The sequence below is a fragment of the Chanodichthys erythropterus genome, chromosome 15 (assembly GCF_024489055.1).
Source record: "Chanodichthys erythropterus isolate Z2021 chromosome 15, ASM2448905v1, whole genome shotgun sequence".
Taxonomy (NCBI): domain Eukaryota; kingdom Metazoa; phylum Chordata; class Actinopteri; order Cypriniformes; family Xenocyprididae; genus Chanodichthys; species Chanodichthys erythropterus.
The window spans coordinates 4018096-4044663 of record NC_090235.1 but is presented as its reverse complement, the minus strand read 5'-3'; the positions used below and the strand labels follow the sequence as shown (position 1 = coordinate 4044663).

Below are 26568 nucleotides of genomic sequence, written 5' to 3'. Positions count from 1 at the left end.
AATCATTGAATGTCAAAAACATTTTAACAGTCACTTGTCGCCTCCTAGCGCCGTAACGATGTAATTGATACAACCGTTATTTGAAGTGGCAAGTTAGTTTTAAAATGTGATTTTATCTGATTGAATCGAGATCGCGATATGTAGACACATTGATGTTGACGTGTCGCATTAAAGCATTTCAGTGGGCTTAAACAGATCGCCCTTTACAGCAGATTTAGTTAAAAAACAACTGACCTAAATATGATTTCCAGTTACAATAATTCATCCTAGAATTCAACATTAGTAGGCTGACTTACTTTTCACCATCAGTCGCGCGCGCACTCAAGGATCCTCCAGTTCTTGGCTAATTTTCAGTCAGACTTGTAAATTAATTAACTGGAGAGTCGCTCTGAATGGATCATTGAATCAATGATTTGTTGACTTGAGAACAGAGGCAATACAATCAGTCCAATTCACTAGTGGATTGTTGTGATTTGTGAACCAATTGAACAAGATGATTGAAAATAATTTGTGAACAAATCAGACACCGCTTTTGTGTCTCTGAGCATGTGATGATTTCTTCATTTTAAAATATTGGAGTAACGATTTTTTTTATTAAATGTAGTGGAGTAAAAAGTACTATCTCATGCTTTCGAATGTAGTGAAGTAAAAGTTGCTCAAAATAAAAATACTCGAGTAAAGTATACAGATACTTGAAAAATGTGCTTAAGTACAGTAACGAAGTAAAAATACTTTATTAGTGTCCACCACTGAAGATACTAGTATCTAAAAGATAAATATTAGTTGCATGAAAATAGATACTAGCAAGCTTTAAGGATTAGATGATAAAACGGCTTGCCATAGTTTAAGTTTCGTTTCTCAAAAAAAGGAAACTTAACCTCACATCATTCTAAAGCAAATCCTGTTTTTATATATCCCAAGTCTCAACTCGTCGATTTTGAAATAAATTATATAAAATGAACGATTCATTCTGCTATAGGTACAGTTTTGGATTGGACTATACGGAAGGGTATGTATGTAAATCATCTGTGGCAGACAGTACATGTTTTATAAGAGGCGGGGCTTCCCTGGACTCACTCAGTCAGAATAAAAACGATGAACAGGTAAGTCCTACAAAACTACTGACTTTATTACCTGGATATTATTTGGATTCAAAATAAAAAAAAATAAATAAAAAAAGATGTGTTTTGGAGTTGACCAGCATTGTAAAATAGATGTGTTAACAGGAACTGAATGTTTTAACCAAATCTTAGTAGTAGCCTATGTAACTCTTGTCTCTAAAGCCGGGGACACACTTAATGACTAGCTAAAACAATCTAACACACAAAGACCTTTCCTTCGACGGAAGCAGATTTAAATACTTGCACATGGAATTTAAACACTGAACGCAAATGGCTTGGACTCTGCGCGTTTGATCAGTTGTAAGTATCAAATTACATTCATAATCGGCCTTACAATCGTTAAGTGTGTACCCGGCTTAAAGGAATTTAAAGGATGTCAAGGAACATTACCATTTTAGTTTTATTTGACAAATTAAAGGGTTAGTTCACCCAAAAATGAAAATTCTGTCATTTATTACTCATGCCGTTCCACGCCCATAAAAGACGTTAATCTTCAGAACACAAATTAAGATATTTTAGTTGAAATCCGATAGCTCCGTGAGGCCTCCATAGGGAGCAATGGACACTTCCTCTCTCAAGATCCATAAAGATACTAAAAACATATTTAAATCGTTTCATGTGAGTACAGTGGTTATTTAGTGATGGCCGATTTCAAAACAATGCTTCAGGAAGCATCGGAGCACAGATGATACACTGATTCATAATGCTCCGATGCTTCATGAAGCAGTGTTTTGAAATTGGCCATCACTAAATAAGTCGTTATTTTGTTTGTTTGGCGCTCCAAAAATATTCTCGTCGCTTTATAATATTAATATTGAACAACTGTACTCACATGAACCGATTTAAATATGTTTTTAGTACCTTTATGTCCATTGCTCCCTATGGAGGCCTCATGGAGCTATCGGATTTCAACTAAAATATCTTAATTTGTGTTCTGAAGATTAATGAAGGCCTTACGGGTGTAGAACGGCATGAGGGTGAGTAAAAAATTACAGAATTTTCATTTTTGGGTGAACTAACCCTTTAAGAACTCTGAGAGGTTTCAGTTCTTGGTCATTTTTACAGGTGGTGCATTTTGGACTGAACAGATTTGTCTATTTTTTTTATTTTTTATAAATTAGCAAAATATGAATATGTAGGAAGAATTTCAACAGATAGGCTATATAAAATCTATTTAAAAAAAACAAACAAACAGTTAGATAAATTGACAGCCCAGTCCAGTACAGCAGTAAAATATATGTAAAATATGTAATCATCAATAATTGTGAATGTAAACAGTGGTGACATACAAACTATTTGCAAAGCACTTCAGAGAAGATGTTCTGACATCACTCTGACATCTTTTCACAGAAACGGTAAAGGAAGATCTTCACACATGCCTGAAAAAATGGTATTATTTTAAACAATTTCATTTTTTATACTTTATACTGTATATAACATGCTAATGATCTGACTTGTATAATGATGTGATAATGCATTATGCAGTGTTTCATTTTTCGTTTCGCAGCAATTTATTGTACAAAAAGAAAAAAGCAACAATAAATAACTAATAATCCTTCAGACTGATATGTGCATTGTGGTTTGACGTAATTTAACAAATATTTCAAAGATACGTCAAAGAATTGAACAATAAAATTGAACAATAAAAATACAGTATTTGAATTATTTGAATTCTATTAAAGACCCCCTGGTGAAAATCAAGTTTTTATGTTGTTTATATGTCTGTGTGATGTTTTAAATATTTATTAAATAAGACAAACCATGTACAAATATATCAGTCAGCACCATTTCTGAGTATTTTCTCTTTAAAACTGCAGTTTACCAAAAATGCAGTTTAAAACCTTCCATAATTCCCACCATCACAAACATGTAACCAATCCTGTCATCATGTGGGGCGGGATTTTCTCCACTGACTTTCTATGATGTTCAAAGAGTTTCTAAGGATGTTTTTTTGACTACAGTTATCTGACTCTGAGATGGAGAATGGGAACATGATTTGTGTAATATTAGCAACACATTATTAGCTGTTTCATAACGTAATCACAAAAGCTAATCATATCAATTACCTCTGTATCCAACGTTGTAGAGTGCAAACCAATTGATTAAGTGGAGGCGGGGCCTAATTTGCATATTCATGAAACCATATAGGCTATATTAAATAAAACAAGGGTGTGGTTACATCGAGGCGACCAGTAAAAAACGCCCAGCTCTCAGCGCTTGAGCGTAAAAAAGACAATCAGCGCCTCGCTACGCTCCTGGCGTTTAAAAAACTCAGCGCTCCCATTGAAAACAATTGAAAAAGTACGCTAGCAGCTGGAAAAAACGCTTAGGTGGACACACGGCCTAAGGCAGGGATGGGCAACTCCGGTCCTGGAGGGCCAGTGTCCTGCAGAGTTTAGCTCCAACCCTAATCAAACACACCTGAACCAGCTAATCAAGGTCTTTAGGATTAGTAGAAAGTTATAGGCAAGTGAGTTTTTATCAGGGATGGAGATAAACTCTGCAGGACACTGGCCCTCCAGGACCGGAGTTGCCCATCCCTGGCCTAAGGCATGAAGAAATTAAACATTTAAATATGTCTAAGATAACATTATTGACTGCAGGGGGGCTTTAAGACAAATGAAATTGCAAACATGCTTTATCAAAGTGCAAGAGTTTCTTTTTGCTTTGTCTGTTCTTTGCTTTTAATATCATGCCATCTTGAATCAATCCTTTGCAGGAACCACAAAAAGGCAAGAAAAGGAGGAGTGGGGCCATCAAGGATGAAGGTAAGAGCAAAGAGTGTAGGACCACAGCTGAAACAATATCACCATCATCAATGCCCTGTACCAAAAAAGATTCACACAGTAAGGCAGTTTAACAAAAGCTACAGTAGCTAAGCAAGACCTTAGTTTCTTCTGGTACAGCACTATGCAACTTGTATAATGTGTTTTTGTCTATCAGAAAAAACACATTTTGATGACATGTGCCATCATCCAAAACTCCACTGTCAGAATCAGTGTTGCTCCAAGGATGGGAACAAGAGCAACAAAAGTGCACAGAGCAAAGCAATGGGTTTGTCTTGCCAAATGTTTAAATGTTACTTTTTGTACTATATGTTTCACCTTTTGTACTATATGTTTTATACTGTGTAACTGTTTCAAGGGTGGTTCCACAATTGCTCTCTAGAAATTGTGGGTTGAATATCCACTTTAAATCAAAAGATGGGTTACTTCAATCCAATTTATTTTTACTGGTATAATATTAAAGAAAACGTGTGATGTACAACTTTAATTGTCTAATACCCATTTTTTTTTTTTTTTTAAATATTAAATATATATTTAAAAATAATATATTAGTAAAAATAAATATAAATGCAATAAAAAGAAATATAATAATATATTGAATATATTTTAAAATACATATTTTTGGAAAACATGGATCCATCCACAATTGATGCATTTGACAAATCCAAAATAACCCAGTTTTACCAATGGGTTAATAAAACAACCAAGCATTTTCTAGAGAGTTTTGTTTTTAGAGAAGTTTGTTTGGATGGAGATGGTGTATTTCTGGCTGCTGAATGTGAAACGAAAGTGAAAAAATAAAAATGAATAATAATAATAATAACAATAATGATAATACTTTGATTTGACATCATAAAAAGCCCATATACTAGTAATGTAGTAATGTGAACACACGTTCTTGGAAACATTAGCATTTTGGCAGCCAGATATACAGTATATTGCGCCTACAGAGAGACATCATTCTGTCAAAAAAATCAGTTATTCTACAATATGGGATTGAAATGTAAATAGGCTAAGTAATTTATCAGTTAATTTATAAAAAATTTCAAATGAAGGTCTCAGATTCTGTATAAATAGAGATTGAAATGCAAACTGAAATGGCTTGATAAGTATTCAACCCACTCCTCCCATAACCAGGTGAACATAACACCTGACATCTCAAAGTCGCGTTCCATCCACCAGAAGGCCCAACATTCCTTGGAACACAGTCAAGGCTCCTGCTTTTGAAAACTCCCTCCAAACTTCACAGCTAAGGTTGCAATGACACTGACAGCTTTGAAGAACTACAAAATAAACAAAATCCAACTACATAAATGTCTGAGGAAAAAAAGCATTCTGAGCAATCTTGCTTCTACATTGTCTTGACTGAGGTGGCGATAGGCCTATAACTCATCTCAGGATCTCGTGATGAACGCTGGCACTTTTTATGCCTTTACAGCAGTGCTGACGAGTATTGACTTAACGCTTACACGATCATGGGCTGCCAGCAATAGGACCAATGATGATGATGTGCTCTGAAGCAAATCCTCAACAGTTTGCTATGGAAGATTCACCAAGCTAAACGGGGAATACGGTGATGGATAAACTTAACTGTCACCAAGGAGGTTGATACTTATCAAGTTATATTAACATGTAGATGTGCAGTGCTTGAAGTGGGATGGACTCCAATATACGGTACTGGCAATATTGTGCTATGCAGTACCAATAATTATTCTGGCATATCGGCAGCTCGGTACTCTCTCCTGTCCTGCGCGCGAAAGATTGGCACTGAACCTCCAGGTTCACTGTCTGGCGTGCATGACACGCTGGGTCTCTCTAGCAGATTCTCTCTAGCTCGACCGCGGACACTTATAACTTCAAGCACTGGATAAATCGATACGAGAAGGGTGAACTTTCTGGAGGTACTCTGTCCAAACTGTAATACTTCTGTCTGTTGAGCCAGTAATTCAAATGGAACCACCTTTTGAACTACAAATTAATAAAAAACTACAACAGAATGTCCAGAGTAAATTTTTTTTAACAAAATTAAGCATTTTTCTTTGGATATACGAACAGCATCGGCCATCTTGGTTACGCTGCGCAATCGTGAAAAGCGGTCCAAAGACGGGTCTACGCGTGGGAAAAAGGTTGTGACAATGTAAGTGCAACCTTTGGTGTGATAAGACTCCAATTAAGGTACCAAGGACAATACACCTGTATGTCAACGTGTCAGTAGCCCATGCTGCAATGCAATTATGGTGGATGAAGATGGACTCACCAGTCAAAAAAACAAAAACCATCATATCATCTTAGAAGATTTTAAACATCTCTGAAATAAGGCTCAGTACTCTTGTTATTTGATAACAAGAGGAGTTGGAGATGTATTTGGAGAAATCATGAATTTTGGAAAATTTGTAGCAACTTGTTTTGCAAGCAACATTATGTCAATGACCCACTTTATACTGGAGAGCACACACCTTCTCATCCCCTGCCCTGGTATAGGCAAGAACAAGTTCACTATTTTGTCAAATGTTTGAACTACAATAGAAGAAGAATGCAGTGGGCAAAGGACTAGATGATTGCTTTCTGAAAAAGCAAAGCTAATCAACACTGTTCCAATACATTATCAAGGAGAAGACCTGCAAGCAATTTGATCCCCACTATAATGCTTTAATATCACTGAATGTGTTGTGTGATATGGAATCTGACTGGATATATCAGATATTTTGGAGGGAAGTTTTCTTTGTTACATGAACATCAAGACATTGTCAACGAATGGATCAGTAGATTTTGATGCAAATGCCTGAAACGGCCACAGCACATGGCATTTTCTTCAAGATTTTTCTCAAAGGCATGTTTTACCAGCAACAACGTTTGTTGCCAGCACTTTGGTAGATGGTTACATGTATCCAAAAGCTTCCATCCAACAATATTTGGGACACTTCTCCTGTTTTGAAGAGAAGGAACTGATGCCTTTTAAAAGTGTATTAATTATGCACCTCATGATTCAGTTTCTTTGAGGAAATGTTCTGCTTCAGATTTTCTTCCTTCGTGGATTCATCATCATTAACTAAAACAGGAAAACTGGACCACGTGGTAACATGGGCTCATGTTTCCAGTTTCTCTCTTTGTTCTTGTTCTCGTTCTGAAGAACATGCAATGAAGAAGACTCGTCGAGGACCACACCTGCCCAACCATCCACATCGCCTTCAGCATCTCACGCGTTAAACCAAAAAGATCAAACAAAGAAGGCCATTTATAGGTAAGAATAATGTGCGATTGCGACTGATTCCTTTTTTCTTTTCTTTTTTGAATGCATGTTTCAGATCTTCACTAATCGTCAATAATTTTTCAGCATCAACAAGAAAACCGCTTCTGAAAATGCAGTCCCAGTTGAAAACTCTTCTGCCAAAAGCCTGAAAGTAAGTAACATTTAGTTATGAAAATATAGTTTGATAATAATAACAAAAATACTAATTTTGTCTATTTGACATCAAACATCAGCACTCTGATTCAGAAGAAGTGTGTTTTCCTGAGACCAACTTGAATGCTGGGCCTTCATCTGAGGAGGATGACACAACCAAACAGAACAAAAGAGGTCCATTGTTATTCATATGTTGTTAAACATTTTGTGGCATTATATGAGGATGCAGTACATTCAGTCAAAGCATGGGTAATATTTGACAATTTCCTTTGGATGAATGCTTGCTAAATGATAAAGACAGCTGCATTAATATCATGGACTGGACACAAACATGAACTTACAGGCTAATTACTTGTTCTTTGCCTGTAAAACAGATACTCACAAGATCACATCGCTGTCTCATAAAGAGGAGCCATGTTTCTCATCTTTCAAGTCACCAAAGTAGGTTCTTTACCTCCTTCAGTTTGTTCATATAGTAATCATTTGCATAATATTATGACATTCACATTAAAGTATAATTTTCTCTTGGAGGTTTATATTTCAAATTCACTGTACCTCAGTTTACTATAAGGCATTTGCCAAGTACATGAAGGCAATTGGTTCATTCCACATGTTTGTATGTTTATTACAATGTAAATGTACAACCCGAATTCTGGAAATGTTGGGACGTTTGAATAAAAAGAAAACTAAAAGACTTTCAAATCACATGAGCCAATATTTTATTCACAATAGAACATAGATAACATAACAAATGTTTAAAGTGAGAAATTTTACAATTTTATGCACAAACTTAGCTAATTTCAAATTTGATGCCTGATACAGGTCTCAAAAAAGTTGGCATGGGGGCAACAAATGGCTTAAAAAGCAAGAAATGTTGAAAAGATTTATCTGGGAGAACATCTAGCAACTAATAAACTCAATTGATATTAGGTCTGTAACATGATTAGCTATAAAAGGGATGTCTTAGAGAGGCAGAGTCTCAGAGAGCTAAAGATGGGCAGAGGCTCTCCAATCTGTGAAAGAATGCATAAAAATACTTTAAAAAACAATGTTCCTCAACATCAAATTGCAACAGCTTTGCAAATCTCATCATCTACAATGCATAACATCATCAAAAGATTCAGAGAAACTGGAGAAATCTCTGTGCATAAGGGACAAGCCTGAAGAACTTTATTGGATGCCCATGGTCTTCGGGCCCTCAGATGACACTGCATCACTCATCGGCATGATTGTGTCAATGACATTACTAAATGGGCTCAGGAATACTTACAGAAACCACTGGCGGTAAACACAATCCGCCATGCCATCTGCAGATGCCAACTAAAGCTCTATCATGCAAAAAGGAAGCCATATGTGAACATGATCCAGAAGTGCCGTCGTGCCCTGTGGGCCAAGGCTCATTCAAAATGGACTGTTTCAAAGTGGAAAAGTGTTGGTCAGACAAGTCCAAATTTGACATTCTTGTTGGAAAAATCACAGATGCCTTGTCCTCCGGGCTAAAGAGGAGGGAGACCTTCCAGTGTGTCATCAGCGTTCAGTTCAAAAGCCAGCATCTCTGATGGTATGGGGGTGCATAAGTGCATACGGTATGGGCAGCTTACATGTTTTGGAAGGCACTATGAATGCAGAAAGACATCAAAGACAACCACAAACTCTTTAGCAGCTAGAAACCTTTATTAGGCAAGACTGGGAACAAATTCCAGCACCAAAAGTCCAGAAACTCATAACATCGATGTCCAGACGTCTTCAAACTGTTCTGAAAAGAAGAGGTGCTACACCATGGTAAACATGCCCCCATCCCAACTATTTTGAGACCTGAAGCAGGCTTCAAATTTGAAATGAGCTCATTTTGTGCATAAAATTGTAACATTTCTCAGTTTAAACATTTATGTTTTCTATGTCCTATTGTGATTTAAACATTGGCTCATGTAATTTGAAAGTCATTTAGTTTTAAAACGTCCCAACTTTTCCAGAATTCGGGTTGTATATCTGATGCATGTTGTAAACTATATGATAATCATTGTTGTCTGTTTCTATGTATTGAAAAATTTTCTGTTACAATCAGGAGACCTTTACTTAACTGCTCACCTGAAGAAGAAACTTTCATTGCGGGAAATGGCAAAAGGATAAGAAAAGGGTAGGCCAAGTCAAAGAGTTTCTCAACACTTTTATTTGGGATTGACACTTAATTTCCTTTGACTCCAAAAATTATGTCAAAATTATATTGACAGCATGTCAAAATAAAAGTCATTTAAAATAAAATATAATCTGTTACCCAAATACAACATAAATCATTTCCAAATGAAATTGATTATCAGTGGATATATTATATATAGTCATCGTTGGTCAAGATTATTCTCATGTTGGATTTTATGAGGATTCTATTACACAACCTAACTACTGTTTGTTTACATTTTAGTGACTACAATCATCCTGAGGACTATGAAGGGCCTGAGAAAAGCTCATGTTTGGAGGAAAGAGGGAACAATGTAAGTTAGATCGGTTGTACAATTATCATTTAAATATCAATTGTGCAGCTCATGTTTTGTGTTTGTAATTTCTAGCAGTCTAATCGTGAGGGGACTGAAAGCAGGCCACAAGTTGTTCTGTCATTCGAGCAAGAGGTTATGAACAAGAAGAGGTTTTTGAACGATACTCCTGATAGAGTTGATCAAGGATCAGATAATCAAAACTCCACTGCAAAAATACCTGACCAACCATTTGAAGTGCGTACATCCTGGGAAGGGTGTGCGGTTCAGAAAATTAAAAACATTGCTTACAAGAGCAACAAAGACTTAGACATGAACAATAACAATGGTGCAACCATCAAAATAATCAATTTTTTCCACTATGCCAAAATAATTATTTTTCTACTTGAATTTTGGTATAAACAAAAAAAGCATGATAGACAAGATATCATCTTTCTAGTTGCTGGGTTCTATGTACAGTTGCAAGCAAGCGATCTGTACTGTTGTCCAGTCAATAAACATGAGAAAGACGACAGAAATCTTAATTATGCAACAATGAAAACATCAAAAAAGTTTACTAAAAAGTATTCTGAGACAGTTTGGAACTACATGGTAGGGAACCATGACAAAGTTAAATCTTATGTACAAACCCCTGAAGATGCCACTGCAATATGTGCCATTTTGTTCTCAGAAGTGATCCGGTATCCTGACATGTTTTTCCACAACATCTTAATGATGATGCATTATAAATCATGGGATGAGTTTTGTGACTATCATCCAATGGTAACCGGAGGAACATGGAAACATCAGGGAGAAGATGTCCCAAAAAAGGTTGAAAAGAGAAAACATCAAAACCTTTTGTTTTGTGCTAAGAAGATTATAAGGAATGAGGGAAAAAGAGACACTCTATTCCAAGTTAACTCCACAGTTTGAAGAAGCGCCTTGGAGAACACCCTCATGCCCTCATGCTGAATGCAATTTTGTTTTTTCTCTGGTGTTGGACAGTGGATGTCAAGTGAGCCAACTGCATTGGCTTGACTAAAAGAAAAAATAATAATAATGCGGTTTAGACTGCTTTACAGAGCTAAAGTTAACCCTGTGTTATGTTATAGACTGATTAACGCAGTTTGTTGTTGTAGTTTGTTATTTTAGTTTGTTTTTTTTGGTGTGTCGGACGCGGGTAGACTGCTTTGCAGTTGAGCTGCATGTGGGCGCACTGAAGAGGTTAGGGAAATTTCTTTTTCTCTTTACTTGTTTTCTTAAACATTATGAAAATAATTCTTGGTCTTGCACTTGCAACCTCTGCAGTATTGTGCCAATCAAACACCAGTAAGGAATTACTTTCTAAATCTTATTATGAACTATCGACCTTAACCAGATTGATTGCTGAAGGGAAAGTGGTGTTGGATCTGAGAGTTTAACTGATGATCATCAGGGTTTGAATTCTCAGCCCTGTAATATTGTGAATATGGTTAAATTCCTGCCTAAAATGTAATCTCTTTATTTGAGAATTTCTGAAGAAAGAGCATGTGATGATCAAGAGGCTTATATTGCCCTATCAAAACCTGAATGAAGAGATTATGTTAAGCAGTAACGATGTTGAAATCATGTGGTTTAATCGGTTAACCCAAAATTAGTCAAAAATCGAGTTCTACTTGTAATTATTGTATTGAAAAAAAAGTATTTATTTATTTATAATATTTATATTTTTATAATTGTATACTAAACATGTTTTACATGTAAATTTTTACTGTTTCTTTAATAAATATTATTCTTTTTTATCTTGTTGTCCTTTTGTGACTGTTCATTAAAATGTATTACATGGGAGGGGTGATAACATTTTGATAGGAAAATATAACAAAAATATAACAGTAGGATTTTAATAACAGTATCTGTATTATAAGTATTATTGATTAGACATTTGTTATCAGCAAATGTAAATATTGTCCCATCATTAAAGAGGAGTCTAAAGGCTCAACACAATGCATCAGTAAACTTTGGTTATCAGCTACTTTAATATCAGATGTTTACATGGAGAAGTCAATTTATGGGGACTAATAACATAATGTGATGAATAATTACTTTACTACTACTAACCCAGAAAGCTTTGTTTATAATTTGATGTTGTATGCTACACTCAAAAAAATGATACTTTAAACTAACTCATGTCAATTATGGACAGTGGTTCCACACAACCAACTTAGTTTTTCTTAACATTAAAGGTTTATTTTTAATCTATGCAAAATCCTTGAGTACAACTGACTAAGGAGGAATCTATGTCCCCATTGTAAAGCCTAAGTTGATCGCATCTCCATTGGTGGCAATGGTTTATACGCTCAACATAGGCTTACAATGCTTGGGAAACGCAACCCAGAGCACTACCAAAGTGAATACTTTATTATTAAAGTCATTTGAAATTTTGTTAGCAGGTCCTCAACGCAAGCACGAGTGCAACACTTCACCACAATGGTAACCCCAAAACTATTAACTAACAGAAACTTTTAAATACCAATAATAGAACAGTAAACATTAAAAAGTCTCTCAGACAACACACTGTTGTAAATAAAACAAAGATTACTGGTTTTACAAGAAATATTCAAGAAATTATCCAAATAACCATTCAGAATTGATAAACTTTCTGCAGGAAATGTATATACTAGATTCAACTGAGATTTATTTTACCTTTCATACCATAAACTTCACAGTACTCACACAACACTTTAGGCCTAGATGAGATGAAATACTCTCTGTGGCTCAGTGCTCACCCCAGGTCAACAGGTGGGTTTGTCTCCTTGTAGGCCTCAGATTTGGAAGGGCCAACAGGACAGCATCTTCTGTATGTTACAATGTGCATTTTTTCTTTTAGACCATTAACACATGTTCGTATCGCACTGCGAACGGCAGCCGAGGAAAAGTAAAAGATGATGGGGTCCAAACAGGCGTTTAGAGTGCTCGAGATTAAAGCCAAGTGACGCCACTCCTCGCTATTTTCGTGGATGAAACCAACCACGTGTGAGACGTTATAGGGGCTGAAAGAGATGGTGAAAACCAACAGCGTCCCAACCGCAAGCCCAATAGCCCTGAGTCTACGACGTCTTCCGAGATGGGGCAAATTGGAGAGAATACGAATGAAGTTTATGTAGCAAAAGCAGCAGATGAGGAAGGGTACACAGAAAAGCACGAGAAAAAGCTCCAGACGAACAGGAAGTAGAATGTTCATCTGCTCTTTGGTGAAATTATCATAGCAAATTCTCACGTGGGGATTGGGCTGTAGCTTGCTGTTGCTTGAGTTGTCACTTGAATTTATGTATGGCACAATGTACACGATGCTGAGGTTGAGAGATCCTAGAAGCCAGAGGAGGCAACTTGCAATCACAGCGTTGCGCGGTCGGCGGCCTAAAGCGTATCGGATCGGAAACGCAACGCCTAGATAGCGTTCTATGCTTATCGCAGTCAGAAATAGTGTGCTGGTGTAGATGGTGGAGAAGAAAAGGAAACTGCTAATGGAGCACAGGTAATAGGGAAGGCTCCAGTTGAAACTGTCAATGGCCTCCTTCATCTTAAATGGCAGGACTGCGAGGAAGATGAGGTCAGATATTGTCAGGTTTAGCAGGAGAATGTCAATAGGGGTGGGTTTGCGGTAAACTTTTCGACAGAAGGTAAAGAATGCTAGGATGTTGGCAGGAAGGCCGATCAAGAAGGTGAGGATGTAGAATACCAAGAGAAGCTGGTAGACCAACTTGGCCATTGGACTGTACCTCACAGATGGTCAACGGGTGGTAGAAACACTGTGCAGAGAACAAAACGGTAGAAGTTAATAAGGTACAACGTATGGTTAATATGGACAAACTGAAAAATAAACTCTCATCCACATCCATCCATCATAAACATATTCCACAATGCTCCAGGGGGGTTAATAAAGGCCTTCTAAAGCGAAGCAATGCGTTTGTGTAAAAAAATATCCATATTAAACAAGTTAGTGGCCTGTTCACACCGGGATGAATATCGCGCGCGATTTTCGCCGACGTTTAACGCCTCGTGACTAAACAACGGGCGCCAAAGTGAGTGTGCACACTGACGAGAAAAATGCGAGGCGTAAAAGCGTCATTTTTTAAAAAACGCCTCGGGTTCGTTTTTTTGTTTTTTTTCGCGCCGCGTTAAACGTCGGCGAAAATGAGACTGGTGCTTTTGTTCACGTGCCTGGAGCTGCTGAAGTTACAGTAAAACACGACTTGGTGGCGCTCAAGCACAAAACGGTCTTGCCGAGCACACAAGACGACGAAGAGAAAGTCGAGGAAGACCCCTACAAACTATCCCTGCGTCTCAAACAGCTCCCTAGCTTCCTAGGTCGTGTATCAGTATACCATTTAAATGAATGTGGCCGACTCCCTGATCAGTGCCCTGACTAGTGAACTAGAGCTGATTGAGACGCACTATGGGTGCTCTGCCAGTTCTTGGCCATACCAATAGATGTGTATTATTTCTGTATTTTTGCTGTTTTTTTTTCTTTTACATTCAAGAAATATAGTTGAGAATGTCTATTTCATAAATTTTTATTTGCACTACTGTTTCTGACTACCATCTCTCATATATGCCATTTAATATCTGCATTTTTATCTTCTTTAACTTTACTAATATCATATGTTTATTTGCACTACCGTTAAGCACAAGCGCCACGTACTGTCAGGGAGTGAATTTGCACGTTCACTCTGTGCATCGCCAGTGAAAATCGCTTGGGTGTGAACACAAAAAACGTCTCGAAAAACGCTGGCGATAAACACGTGCGATATTCGGCCCAGTGTGTACAGGCCTTTACGCTACGTCCTACGCCTTCCCTATTCAACTGACGCCAGTTTACACTTTCTTCGTAACTTGAATATGGAAGGCGGTCTGGCGGAAGCTAGATATTTTACTTCATAACTTGTTAAATATGGATTTTTTTTACACAAATGCATCGTTTCACTTCAGAAGGCCTTTATTAACCCACCGGAGCCGTGTGGAATATGTTTATGATGGATTGATGTGGATCGAGACACTATATATTATACTTGTTTGGTAACGCATACTGCCATTATAAAGCTCGGATGCCACAGGATATTTATTAATATTTGTCAGATTGTGTTCATCAGAAAGAAGAAAGTCATATACACCTAGGATGGCTTAAGGGTAAAGCTTGGGGTAATTTTCATTTGAAAGTGAACTAATCCTTTAAAAACGCCTACTCTTACTAAATTAATTGTGTGTGTATTATACTTTCTAAGAAAGTCATGAAAATTCACACCACAGTTTCATTTCCACTAAATTTAATCAAAGTATGCATTGTATTCAATAGTATTCTGTGATGGAAATGACAGAAGTGGAAATTACACTGATGATTGAATGATTTGTCTTGCAAAGGGTCATTTTCATAGCATTTTTGTATCGTAATTAAAACATATTTTCACACAAAGCTTAACTGTAAATGCCACAAAATAATAATGACTCATGTTACTAATGCTCTTCACATTGCCTCCTTGGCAACAAGTCCTACTAACTTTATTGGGGCAAAATTGTACTGTGTTGTGGAAATGAAATTCTAAATTGTTTTATTAATTACTGATTTAAACATTATTGATTGTCATATTTTACATTGTAAACTCTGGCTTTTGTGTGAAATAATACATACAAATATAAGGCAACAATTATAAAAGCAATGGAAAAGTTTCCAATTTAGTTTCAATGTGATCTTCAAAACAAAAAATATAGAATAAAATTGAATACAAATCAATCCATGCAACATTCCCGAAGTGCCTGAAGTTGAAGAAATATTCTCTGTTCATAAATAAACATGTCTAATAAACAAAATTACTCACCTTTACAATGTAGGGAAATTAGGATCTTCAGCATTTTGTGTCTCTCCAGTATCACACAAAGTGTCTGCGAGCTCCCTTCACCTCTGTCTTTGACATTCTGAATGCATAATTAGACTATGTGATGGGTGCAATGTCTCAAAACAGCGGAAATTTAATCAATTCAGAACATAATCTGCAACACTGAGGCTCATCAAACAATGTCACTTGGCAACCCTGGGAACACTTAGTGAGAACACAGGAAGTTGTCATTACTGCCACATATGGGGTATATGAGGCTCCCCAAGAACATAAGGAACATATTGGCAAGATAAGAAGCAAGTGTTTGTTTTGTGTGTTTGTGTGTGTGCGTCTATGGTTCTGGTAAACCCTATGCATGGGGACAAAATTTTCCCACAAAGATGTCAATATCCTTGTCCTTGTAGGGACGTTTCGGTCCCTATGAGGAAAACAGCTTATAAATCATATTATCTGATATTTTAAAAAAAATGTAAAAATGCAGAAAGTTTTCTGTGATGGGAAGGTTTAGGAGATATAATATACAGTTTATACAGTATAAAAGTCATAATGTCTATGGAACGTTCCATAAAACATGAAAACCCGACATTCAATGGTGAGTCATTTTCAGCAAGACGAGACAAGTGTAGGCTATTCTAAAAAAGCCAAAGGGTAATTTCTTTTAGTGTTTAAAGAATACAATATGATTAAGACAACTAAATTTCACAATGTACTAAAGTATGTCTAAATTTAAACAACGCATCAGTATGTGCAGTTTATGAAATGAATACAGTAGGTTCATTATGAGAATAAATAAAACATTCATTTTACAACTTCCACAAAAGAGCCTGTTTCCTGTAGCTCAGGGTTACTCATTTCTACTCCTGGAGAGTCAACTTCCTGCAGAGCTTAGTTTCACACCTGGCTGTAATTTTAAGTCAACCTAGTGTCCTTTAATTACATTCCAAAAAGCCTACAGACACATCCTGCTTGTTACCAAAAAAATCGTTTAGTGATTATTTTCACCATCAGAGGGAGCTACAAACTACACTCATTAACGCTTCAGCTTTATCCAAGAAGAACTGAACCTGGATGAGAGCGGAGCAGTATCATTTCAGTTATTAAAAGAGACACCATTATCAGTTTCAAGGTAGTCACATACCAACTATTCAATGTTACATTAAAGTAATATCTGTATGTACTATGTAAGTGGACCTGAACAGTCTTGCACGCAATTTGAAAATGTTCCCGAGAGTTCCGCCATCACAACTCGAAGCAAACCCCACTTGTGTTAAATGCGGGGTAAGTGATTTGCTTCAAAAACATTTTTTTATTATTTTTTATGCTGGTTGAAAGTCTCTTCACATCCCTACAGCAATCACTAAGTAAGTGGTCTGAATGTATTTATTTCTATCTTCTGTATAAGGCGTAGGACCATAAAATGTTCGTCCAGTCATATCCCTTGGTCCGAGGGCTACAAGGCTACAATAGGATGTCCTACCTTCCTGTCAACATATGTTTTTACATACCCTCATGCAGAGTTAAGAGTCACGAGCACCGCAACTGAAACAGCAGCCACGTTTTACAGAGCCATTCCACCGAATGAGTGACATTTGCCTGTTGTAACTTTTAACTTTATCAAATCTTTTTTCAACACTGAATCTATTAAGACACATATTTCACTTTTCTCATTCAACTTTTTCAGATTATCCAGAGTCATAAATTAAGCTTCAAAGAATACAGCTGGCATCTAACTAATACTATTAGTAGCTACTCTTTCTAATATTAAAATGTACAGTCTTACAGACCAGAATGCAAAATGTAAAAATGTATCTGAAATTTTTTTTTTCATCTAAAGATGCGGCACTTCTCATCCATTGTGCAAAAAGTTCTACAAATTACGCCCCTGCAGTCGTTTTTTTTTTTTTTTTTTTTTTTTTTTGTGGATTGTGGACTCCTTGATTTTCTTACTGGGCTGATGTTTAAGAAGATCAAAAAAAAAACTTTTTTGGATAACCTCTCAAGGAGAGTTGTTTGTGTTACCTGCTCAGATCCATCTAAAGTGCTGCCTAAGACTGTGCTAATGTTCTGTATTCCCTTTTTGAAGTACAAAAGATTCTTGGGGACTCATTGTCTCTTATTTCTTTGCATCTGGGTTCAATCTCCTCCTGTGGTGGAGTGGTGGTCAGCATCAAAGACAAGCACATGCCAGAGACCCGAGTTTGATCCCCTGTGGGATCTTAACATTATGGGAGTTTGCTCTCGTCATTATTCTTTTTTGAACCTGTGAATGAGTGTCTAATGGTTTTAAATGATCTCGGGTCAGATTTATAGGTTCATTATTAATGCATTTAATTGTAATACTTGTGTGTGTATAATTCAAAAAGGAGAATGATCATTAATTGCTTTAAATTGACATAGCCTTGCAGTCTAACAATCTATCACACAACACAAACTACATATTAATAAATTAATAAAAGAGCACACATTTTACTAAATCTTCATATTGAATATTATTTAATTATTTGTAGATTATTGAATTGATTAGTTTTTCATAAAACATTTGCATTTGGTTTGCAAAAGGTGAGTTTGGGCTGAGTTAATTTTGCATTATATAATTGTGAGCAGCAGGTGAGGCCAGCTGTGGTGTTTTGAGCTCTTCAAAACAGTGAATCTTGTTGTGAACAGTGTTGATGGTAATGCATAACAAGTAACTTGTTGAGCATTGAGTTATGTAATCAGATTACTTTTTTCAAGTAACCCGTAAAGTAATGCATTACTTTTTCAATTTACAACAAAATATCTAAATATCTTCAAAAACAGTGAAATGCAATCTCAGAATTTTATGCAAACCTGTAATAATTAACTGTATTAAATTATACAAATATACTTTATGTATTTAATCACTTTATTAACCAATATCTGTGCTGCTGACCTTCAATGATCTAATTCAACCATACTAATTATCAAAAATTACTTTAGATTAGAAATAAGAGTGATGAACGTCCTTCTCCTCTTCTTCTTTAATCCAAAATGGTAGCACAGCTGAAAGGTTTGTTTGAGCAACACCCTCTACTGTACAGATGAGAATTTTGAAGAATTTTTAGAATAAGTAGCGCAAAAGTAAAGTATTGCATTACTATTCATAAAAAGTAACTAACGCGATTAGTTACTTTTTTAGAAAGTAACACAATATTGTAATGCATTATTTTCAAAAGTAACTTTCCCCTACACTGGTTGCGAACCAATTGGTTCAAACAATTCAGATTTCCAAAAGCTTTGTTTCTCCCATTACTATACAGACAAAAAAAAAATCACAAACAATTTGAAACCTCCAAACTTAAGAAAACTGCTTCAAGTTCACTGAGCAGGCTCTTGGTTTCCACTTTATACCCCCCTTGGGGTAGGGTCCTTTTCTGCAAAAGCTGTCATTACATAAAACAAAATCATGTACAGAACTTTTATGTGAAGTTTAGGATACAATATCATACATTTGTTTATTTGCTTTGTGTAATTCAAATAGAAGTAGTTTACAACAATACATTGCTTTAAAGGGATAGTTTACCCAAAAATAAAAATTCTGTCATCATTTACTCACCCTCTTCCAAACACGTAAGACTTTTGTTCATCTTGAGAACACAAGTTAAAGGAACACTCCACTTTTTTTGAAAATAGGCTCATTTTCCAACTCCCCTAGAGTTAAACAGTTGAGTTTTACCGTTTTCGAATCCATTCAGCCGATCTCCGGGTCTGGCGGTACCACTTTTAGCATAGCTTAGCATAGTTCATTGAATCTGATTATACCGTTAAGTCTAATCAGAGTTAAGTCTAAAGAGTCAAGTTTTAAATAGGAAAAATATCAAAACTCTTTGGTAATTTTTAAGCGCGATGCTAACGGTCTAATCAGATTCAATGAACTATGCTAAGCTATGCTAAAAGTGGTACCGCCAAAACCGGAGATCGGCTGAATGGATTCGAAAACGGTAAAACTCAACTGTTTAACTCTAGGGGAGTTGGAAAATGAGCCTATTTTCAAAAAAAGTGGAGTGTTCCTTTAAGATATTTTTATTGAAATCTTAGCGATTTCTGTTCCTCCATAGACAACTACATAACTACCTCTTTGACACTTCAAAAGGTTCATAAAGAGATTGTAGCAAAACTCAAGTAGAGCAAACTCAAATTAAACAAATTAGTTCAATCAAATGAACTTTTATGAGTTTAGTTTTTTTTTTCCCTTTTGTGTTCAAGAAATTGACACGTTTATATGGATGAAATCTCAATTCATATATGGATTAGTATCTCATTATGAAATTTTTGAAGCGCCAAACTGGTAGTTGCATAGACTGTCAATGGAGGGACAGAAATGTCTCAGATTTTATTAAAAATATCTTCATTTGTTGTTTTGGGTGAACTAACCCTTTAAATTGGCATAAAACTGAATAAAAGCCTTAGCACATACTTTGATCACCCATCTCATCTCACTAGAGATACAGAAAAATATAATAGGATCATAACATGCGTTCAAAGTGCTAAGAGTTAAAGCTGTCATGCGCCACTTTGGATTTTCTTTTTTGATGAAGCCTACTAAATGTGATATATTGAGGGGTGCAAAACTACCGGCAAACACAAGGAGAGTCCCCAGAGCCAGTCCAATTGCCCGGAGTTTACGGTGTCGCTTGATGAGAGGACGCTTTAACAAAATATAAACGAAATTGATGTAACAAAAGCAGCAGGTAATAAGGGGTAGAAAGAAAAATACCACTGCCAAACTCAGCCGCACAGGGAGCAGTTCTCTGAGCTGTTCCATTGTGAAGTTACTGTAACATGTCTGAGGATCTGTCAATACTTCTTTAGAATCTATGTATGCTGCCTTGTAAACAAATATAAAACTTACTCCAACAATCACCCAGATGCCTACACATATAGGTACTGTGTAAATGATTCTCTTCGGACTTTTATACTTGACTGGAAATGCTATACACACATAGCGCTCAGCGCTTATTGCTGTCAAGAACAGGCTGCTGGAATAGAGGGGAAGAAAGAAGACGAACAGATGGAAGTGGCACAAGAAATGGGGCATGTTCCAAACCATGTTATCTGCAGCCTCTTTCATCTTGATGGGCAGGAAGGTGAGAAAGATGAGGTCAGAAATAGCGAGGTTCAGCATGAATATGTCAATAGGGATGGGTTTTCTCAGAATCTTGTAAATGCATGAGTACAATGCTAGTGCACTATTAGGAAACCCAATCAGGAATGTGATGATATAAATAGCAAGATACACTGCTGTAGGTGAATCTTCTGACATTGCTGTCGACTTGTGGTAATGTTCTTTACTTCAGAAAACAGCCTGCAGGTTCTTCAGAAGACACCACCTGTAATATATACATACACTCATTTTAGATGTATTCTCATGTTTTTTTCATTATTATTATTATTGTTTATTTTGGGACTTACCAAGAGCTATATCTCTGTTATCAATCTTCATAAAATCAATGGGCTCCTTTGATACAGTTCCGTGACATTCAAGCCACCTAGACAGCAAACTGTATATGATTTGCATTCATCATATTTTGTAAACATATTTAGAATTGAGCCACTGTTTTCTTACTTTTTTTTTTTCTTTCACTGAAGCACGAAAGCAAACAAGAATGAACCTCAGTGGTTCTTGCACATGTCAAGCTTGAGCTTCCATTAATCACAACTGATGTGTGAATAAAAGCCTAAATTCAATCTGTTCATCATATAAAGTAATCGTGTCACTTCAAAAAATTGGACTAAAATGCTCAATTCATATGGATTAGTTTAACAATTTCTTTATGAACTTTTTGAAGCATCAAAGTTTCAATTATGGCTGTCTATGGAGGGACAGAAAGCTCTCTGATTTCATCAAAAAGATTGTCATTTGTGTTTCGAAGATGAACAAAACTCTTACAGGTGTGGAACAACATGAGGGTGAGTAATTAATGACAGAATTTTCATTTTGGGGTGAACTAACCCTTTAACAAATACAACATTTGATTTCCATAATGTATTAGTAAGCTTTTTGAAAAAAAATGCTGTACTTGATAATACAAATCAATTGAATGTGCAAACAAAAATATAAAAGAAATTAGATATACGATCAGGTTTAGGCAAACAATAAGTAGCGTCCATCAGATTCACTTTTAATTTATAATTAAATATAATACTCTGATGCATTTATAAAAATGACAATGGTGAAAGTTGATGTTAAAGTAAAATGCAAAAAAAAAAAAAAAACTAAAATTATAGCACTTTTGTCATCTTTAATTTGACTGTTATTGCTGATTTGTTTTTATAGACTTTAAACACAATAAATATTTAAACAGGTTTATTCCAGTCCAACATATTTTCAAAAACAACATAATAGAATATACTCACCAAGACTCTTCAGGTTATGGCTTAGGCTTCCTTCTCATTTTAAATACTAACATTTAACATGCCTATTTATTGCATCTCACATTTTCCTGGTATGTATCTAATTGCAAACCGCAAACTGTCATGTGGGCTTTTGTCCACAGTTATTGTGTAATGTAAAAATAGATTACCATGTTTTTTTTTCTTTTCTGATCCAGATCTGAGGCCTGCAAAACCAGTAAAATGTAGAGGTGTACACACAGACACACACGCACACACAGGTTTGTTTTGCTTGTTATCTTAATGAGGACATTCCATAGCCGTAATGGTTTTTATACTGTAATGGCTTTTAACTGTACATTCTATCCCCCTACCCTTAAACCTACCCATCACAGAAAACATTCTACATTTTTATATTTTTAATAAAACATTGTTTAATATGTTTTAGTATAAATAACAATAATTACAGAATGATTGTTTCACAGAATAGTTACAAAGACATGGTTCATTAGTATCAAAAATGTTCTATAGATCTCACATGTTCAAAGGATAATAGATATTACTACTTTACAATATTTACTAACTATATTTATTTACCATAGTTTATATTTTTGGTTAAAATCACTAAAAATGTAATTATATAATACAGAGGCAACCATTAGTGAATAATGGAAGCTGTGCAAAAACATCTGGTCTCAAAAAAAAAAAAAAAGCTACATTTTAAAAGAATGTGCTCTTTCTCATCCAATATCTTTAATGACCACCAAAACACGATTTGACAGCTCATATCCTTCCCCTAAATATGTCTGTTTGGGTGACGCACACTTATAGGTTAAAAAAATTCCATGTTCTCACTTGTTCCATGAGTGTATGGCGGTACCTTTATCAGGTCACTTTTATGGACGAGTCTGCTTTGTTTGCTCTTGCTTTGTCATCTTTAGATTCTCAGTGGCTTATGATTGACACAACATGTGTAGTTGTTTGAGGGTTCCTGGAAGCCCTACTGCAGTAATGCTGATGCCACAACTTGCGTCCCTTCGCTTACGGCAAAGTCTGTCCACCAAATCCCTCGGCGTCCACGGCGAAAGCATCAACATAACCACGGGCTCTAGAAACACATTGCAGGAGCTCGAAAGCATGGCTTCACTTCTCCACCCCACATTAGTGTACAAGACAAAGCCCACCACGTGGGAAACATTGTAGGGTCCATAACAGACCACAAACACTACTAATGTGGAGAGTGCAATGGCCAAAACCCTTCTTTTCCCACCAGAGGGCAAAGAAGAGTGTCTGACAAGAACAAGGCAGCGCAGTGTGCAGAATGCTGACAAAACAAGCGGCAGGAGGAAGAGCAGCAGCGCCATCTCTAGGCGTAACGGCACCAGCACTTCCAACTGCTCCTGGGTGAAGTTTTCATAGCATGTAGAGACATTATGCTCTGATAAAGACACAAAATGTCCCCCTCCTTCAGCAAGATAAGCAAAACCCAAGTGTAAGAGCACTAAAGCCCACAAGATGGCGCTCACCAGGCACGAAGTACGGGCCCTGCGGTAGAGCTTGTAAGTTATGGGGAAGGCAATACTCAGGTAACGGCCCACGACGACTGCTGTGAGGATCAGACTGCTACCGTAGACCGAGAAGAACAAAAAGAAGCTTTAAACGGGACAAACCTCAGCTGGAAGCGCCCAACCCTGGAGCACCGTCTCGGCTACTTTGACTGGCATCCACAACACTAGAGCGAGATTTGCCACACATAGGTTAAGAGCGTAGACTACATTGGGAGTGGCACCGTGTTTTCGAGCCTTACAGATGTACACGAAAAGAACGAGAAGGTTGCTGGAAAGTCCGAGCAAGAAGGTGAAGATGTAGACAAACACTGAGACATAGCTGGACACAGTCAGCTCCATTTCAGATCAATTTCTAGATTTGTTTCTCAGTTAACAAAAACCAGATACTCCTTTTTACAGGCTGTCCATTGGCCTCCAGTATTCCATTTGGAAGAATAGCTGTAAAATGCTGAACAACGTCCAATCTGCGTGAGAAAAAAATAGATGAAGACAATGAAGAAGTTCGTATTTGCAAGAAAGTTTGTATTTATTTAGAAGACCGGGGAGAAAAGGGGTCAACTTCCTGCAGAGTTTAGTTCCACACCTGGCTGTAATTTTAAGTAAACCTAGTGTCCTTGGTAAGTTGGTTCAGTTTCTACAGTCAAAACTAAACTCTGCTGGAAAATGGGCTCTCCAAGAACACAGAGTATTTATTTCTTTAGCTTAGAGGGATAGTTCACTCAAAAAATACTGCATTTTTGGTGTCCTGTCCCAGACTGGAGCTGTCACCAATTTTTGAGATTTATTTTTAAAAAGCGTACAGACACATCCTGCTTGTTACCAGAACAATTGTTTAGTGATTATTTTCACCAACAGAGGGAGCTACAAATTACACTTTACTTAGAGTCGTGCTGCTGCTTTATCCATGAGGAACTGAACTGCTTCAAAAACATTTTTTTTGTGCTGGTTGAAAGTCTCTTCACATCCCTACAGCAATCACTAAAGTGGTCTAAATGTATTTATATGTATTTCTATCTTCTGTATAAGGCGTAGGACCATAGCATGTTCGTCCAATCATATCCCTCGGTCCGAGGGCTACAATAGGATTTCCTACCTTCCTGTCAACATATGTTTTTACATACCCTCGAGTCGCGCACTGTTCCCGCAAACATCATACGTCATCATTGTGTTTCATGCCATTCAGAGTTAAGAATGGCATGAAACACACTGCTGTTACTGAAACAGCAGTAACTTTATCAGATTATCCAGAGTCATAAATTAAGCTTAAAAGAATATATAATATATCTGGCATCTAACTAATACTATTAGTAGCTACTCTTTCTAATATTAAAATGTACAGTCTTACAGACCAGAATGCAAAATGTAAAAATGTACTATCTGAAATGTGTTCTTATTTTAAAGATGTGGAGCTTCTCATCTAGTGTGCGAAAGTTCTACAAATTACGCCCCAGTAGCACCACCGCCGCCCCTCCTCCAGGCCCACCTTTTTTTGGTACGTTCCATGATCCATGCAGAAAGCACATAATTTGTGCTCAAAATGAGACTGTCAATGCACAATAATTAACAAATTAGGGATAGTAAAGATCCACTTAGGGACTAAAAGTTGTAATTACTGCATATTTTCACAGTTAATGAAAATGAAAATATTACATGCAGTTAGAAAATGTGACAAATATTTGTTTTATTTCTGTAATGTGTTTTTGTAATGTCATTATTTTGTTATAATACTGTTATAATCCTGTTTGCTATTTGCAGTGTTTACTATTTGCTATTTTTCATAGTCTGATGAGTTGTATCTATTCAAACCAGTTCGGGTCCGTTTGACCCCATTTTTAATACCTGTTATTACTTGTATGTAATAAGTGAGATTTCAATGATATTTTGACCACTGAACAATATGGTTTACATTTCAGAAGTCTGGTCACCTCAAATTAAAAAAATATTAACAATAAGAGAGGTCAAATACAATCTGCTAATACAAAACCAGAAGCGTTTTATATAAAAAAAGCTTGCATTTGCCTAAATATAAACCTTGCAAACTGTGAGAATTTTTCATTGAACTTATACCATGAGTGTGTATAATACAAAAAGGAGAATGATAATTAATTGCTTTTAACTGGCCTAGCCCTGCCTAACAGTCTAACACACAACATGAGTTTGAGTTTATTTTGCATTACATAATTTTGAGCAGCAGGTGAGGCCTGTGGTGTTTTGAGCTCTTCAAAACAGTGAACTTTGTTGCAAACAGTGTTGATGGTAACGCATAACAAGTAACTTGAGTTATGTAACCAGATTACTTTTTAAAAGTAACCCATAAAGTAACGCATTACTTTTTCGATTTACAACAAAATATCTAAGTTACTTTTTCAAAACCTTTTCATATTTATTGACTGACAGCTGTCCTGTCCCCATGTTGAGAGATATAGGGTAAGTGCAGCAGTGTTGTGCGCTGTGTGAACATGATGGTTATTGTAGTTCTAGACTAAATGTGAGCATAAATTTACTCATCTCACTTGCTTGAAATCATTCAAAAACAGTGAAATGCAATCTCAGAATTTTATGCAAACCTGTAATAATTAACTGTACTAAATTACACAAATATACTTTATGTATTTAATCTCACTTTTTTAACCAATATCTGTGCTGCTGACCTTCAATGATCTAATGTAATCATAATAATAAAATAAAAAATGACTTTAGATTAGATTTAGAAATAAGAGTGTTGAACTTACTTCTCATGTATCCTATTCTTCTTTAAACCAGAATGGCAGCACATCTGAAAGGTTTGTTTGAGCTGTGCCTGCTACTACATGTGAATTTGCATTTCCTTCAGCCTGAGGCTTATTCATTTAAGTTTTGGTGTGATAGGGCCTTTACATTTGCCAAAAATAGATTTTTCTTGTTGTTATTAAAAAAACAAACAAGCAAGCCCAGCCCAGGTGAGAAAAAGTAACGCAAAAGTAAAGTATTGCTTTACTTCGCATAAAAAGTAGTAGTTCTG

The 26568-nt window shown here is 36.3% G+C and overlaps 3 protein-coding genes and 1 pseudogene across 6 annotated transcripts; 1 reads left to right on the top strand and 3 right to left on the bottom strand.

Moving 5' to 3' along the window:
- Nucleotides 1–865: 865 nt before the first annotated feature.
- On the top strand, nucleotides 866–11459 carry si:dkey-211g8.8 (uncharacterized protein LOC108004533 homolog). 4 transcript variants are annotated; one of them, XM_067411991.1, is made up of 9 exons: nucleotides 866–1103; nucleotides 2472–2511; nucleotides 3841–3889; nucleotides 4065–7308; nucleotides 7391–7484; nucleotides 7685–7751; nucleotides 9376–9447; nucleotides 9730–9799; nucleotides 9878–11459. In XM_067411991.1, the coding sequence occupies exon 9, from the start codon at nucleotides 9938–9940 to the stop codon at nucleotides 10709–10711; it is 774 nt and encodes a 257-aa protein (XP_067268092.1). In that variant the 5' UTR covers nucleotides 866–1103; nucleotides 2472–2511; nucleotides 3841–3889; nucleotides 4065–7308; nucleotides 7391–7484; nucleotides 7685–7751; nucleotides 9376–9447; nucleotides 9730–9799; nucleotides 9878–9937; the 3' UTR covers nucleotides 10712–11459. The 4 variants fall into 4 exon arrangements, with proteins under 4 accessions (XP_067268092.1, XP_067268089.1, XP_067268091.1 ...); XM_067411988.1 differs by having other exon boundaries at nucleotides 9875–11459; XM_067411990.1 differs by having other exon boundaries at nucleotides 3841–3967; nucleotides 9875–11459.
- A 1080-nt stretch (nucleotides 11460–12539) lies between these two features.
- si:dkey-211g8.6 (uncharacterized protein LOC794045 homolog) lies at nucleotides 12540–13526 on the bottom strand. The gene has a single exon (XM_067412178.1). It carries the CDS (start codon nucleotides 13524–13526, stop codon nucleotides 12540–12542), a length of 987 nt encoding a protein of 328 aa, XP_067268279.1.
- A 6509-nt stretch (nucleotides 13527–20035) lies between these two features.
- On the bottom strand, nucleotides 20036–20929 carry LOC137002140 (free fatty acid receptor 2-like). Its single transcript, XM_067361647.1, has one exon. The coding sequence runs from the start codon at nucleotides 20927–20929 to the stop codon at nucleotides 20036–20038; it is 894 nt and encodes a 297-aa protein (XP_067217748.1).
- Nucleotides 20930–22884: 1955 nt separating this feature from the next.
- Nucleotides 22885–23906, bottom strand: LOC137037392 (free fatty acid receptor 3-like; annotated as a pseudogene).
- Between the last annotated feature and the right edge of the window lie 2662 nt (nucleotides 23907–26568).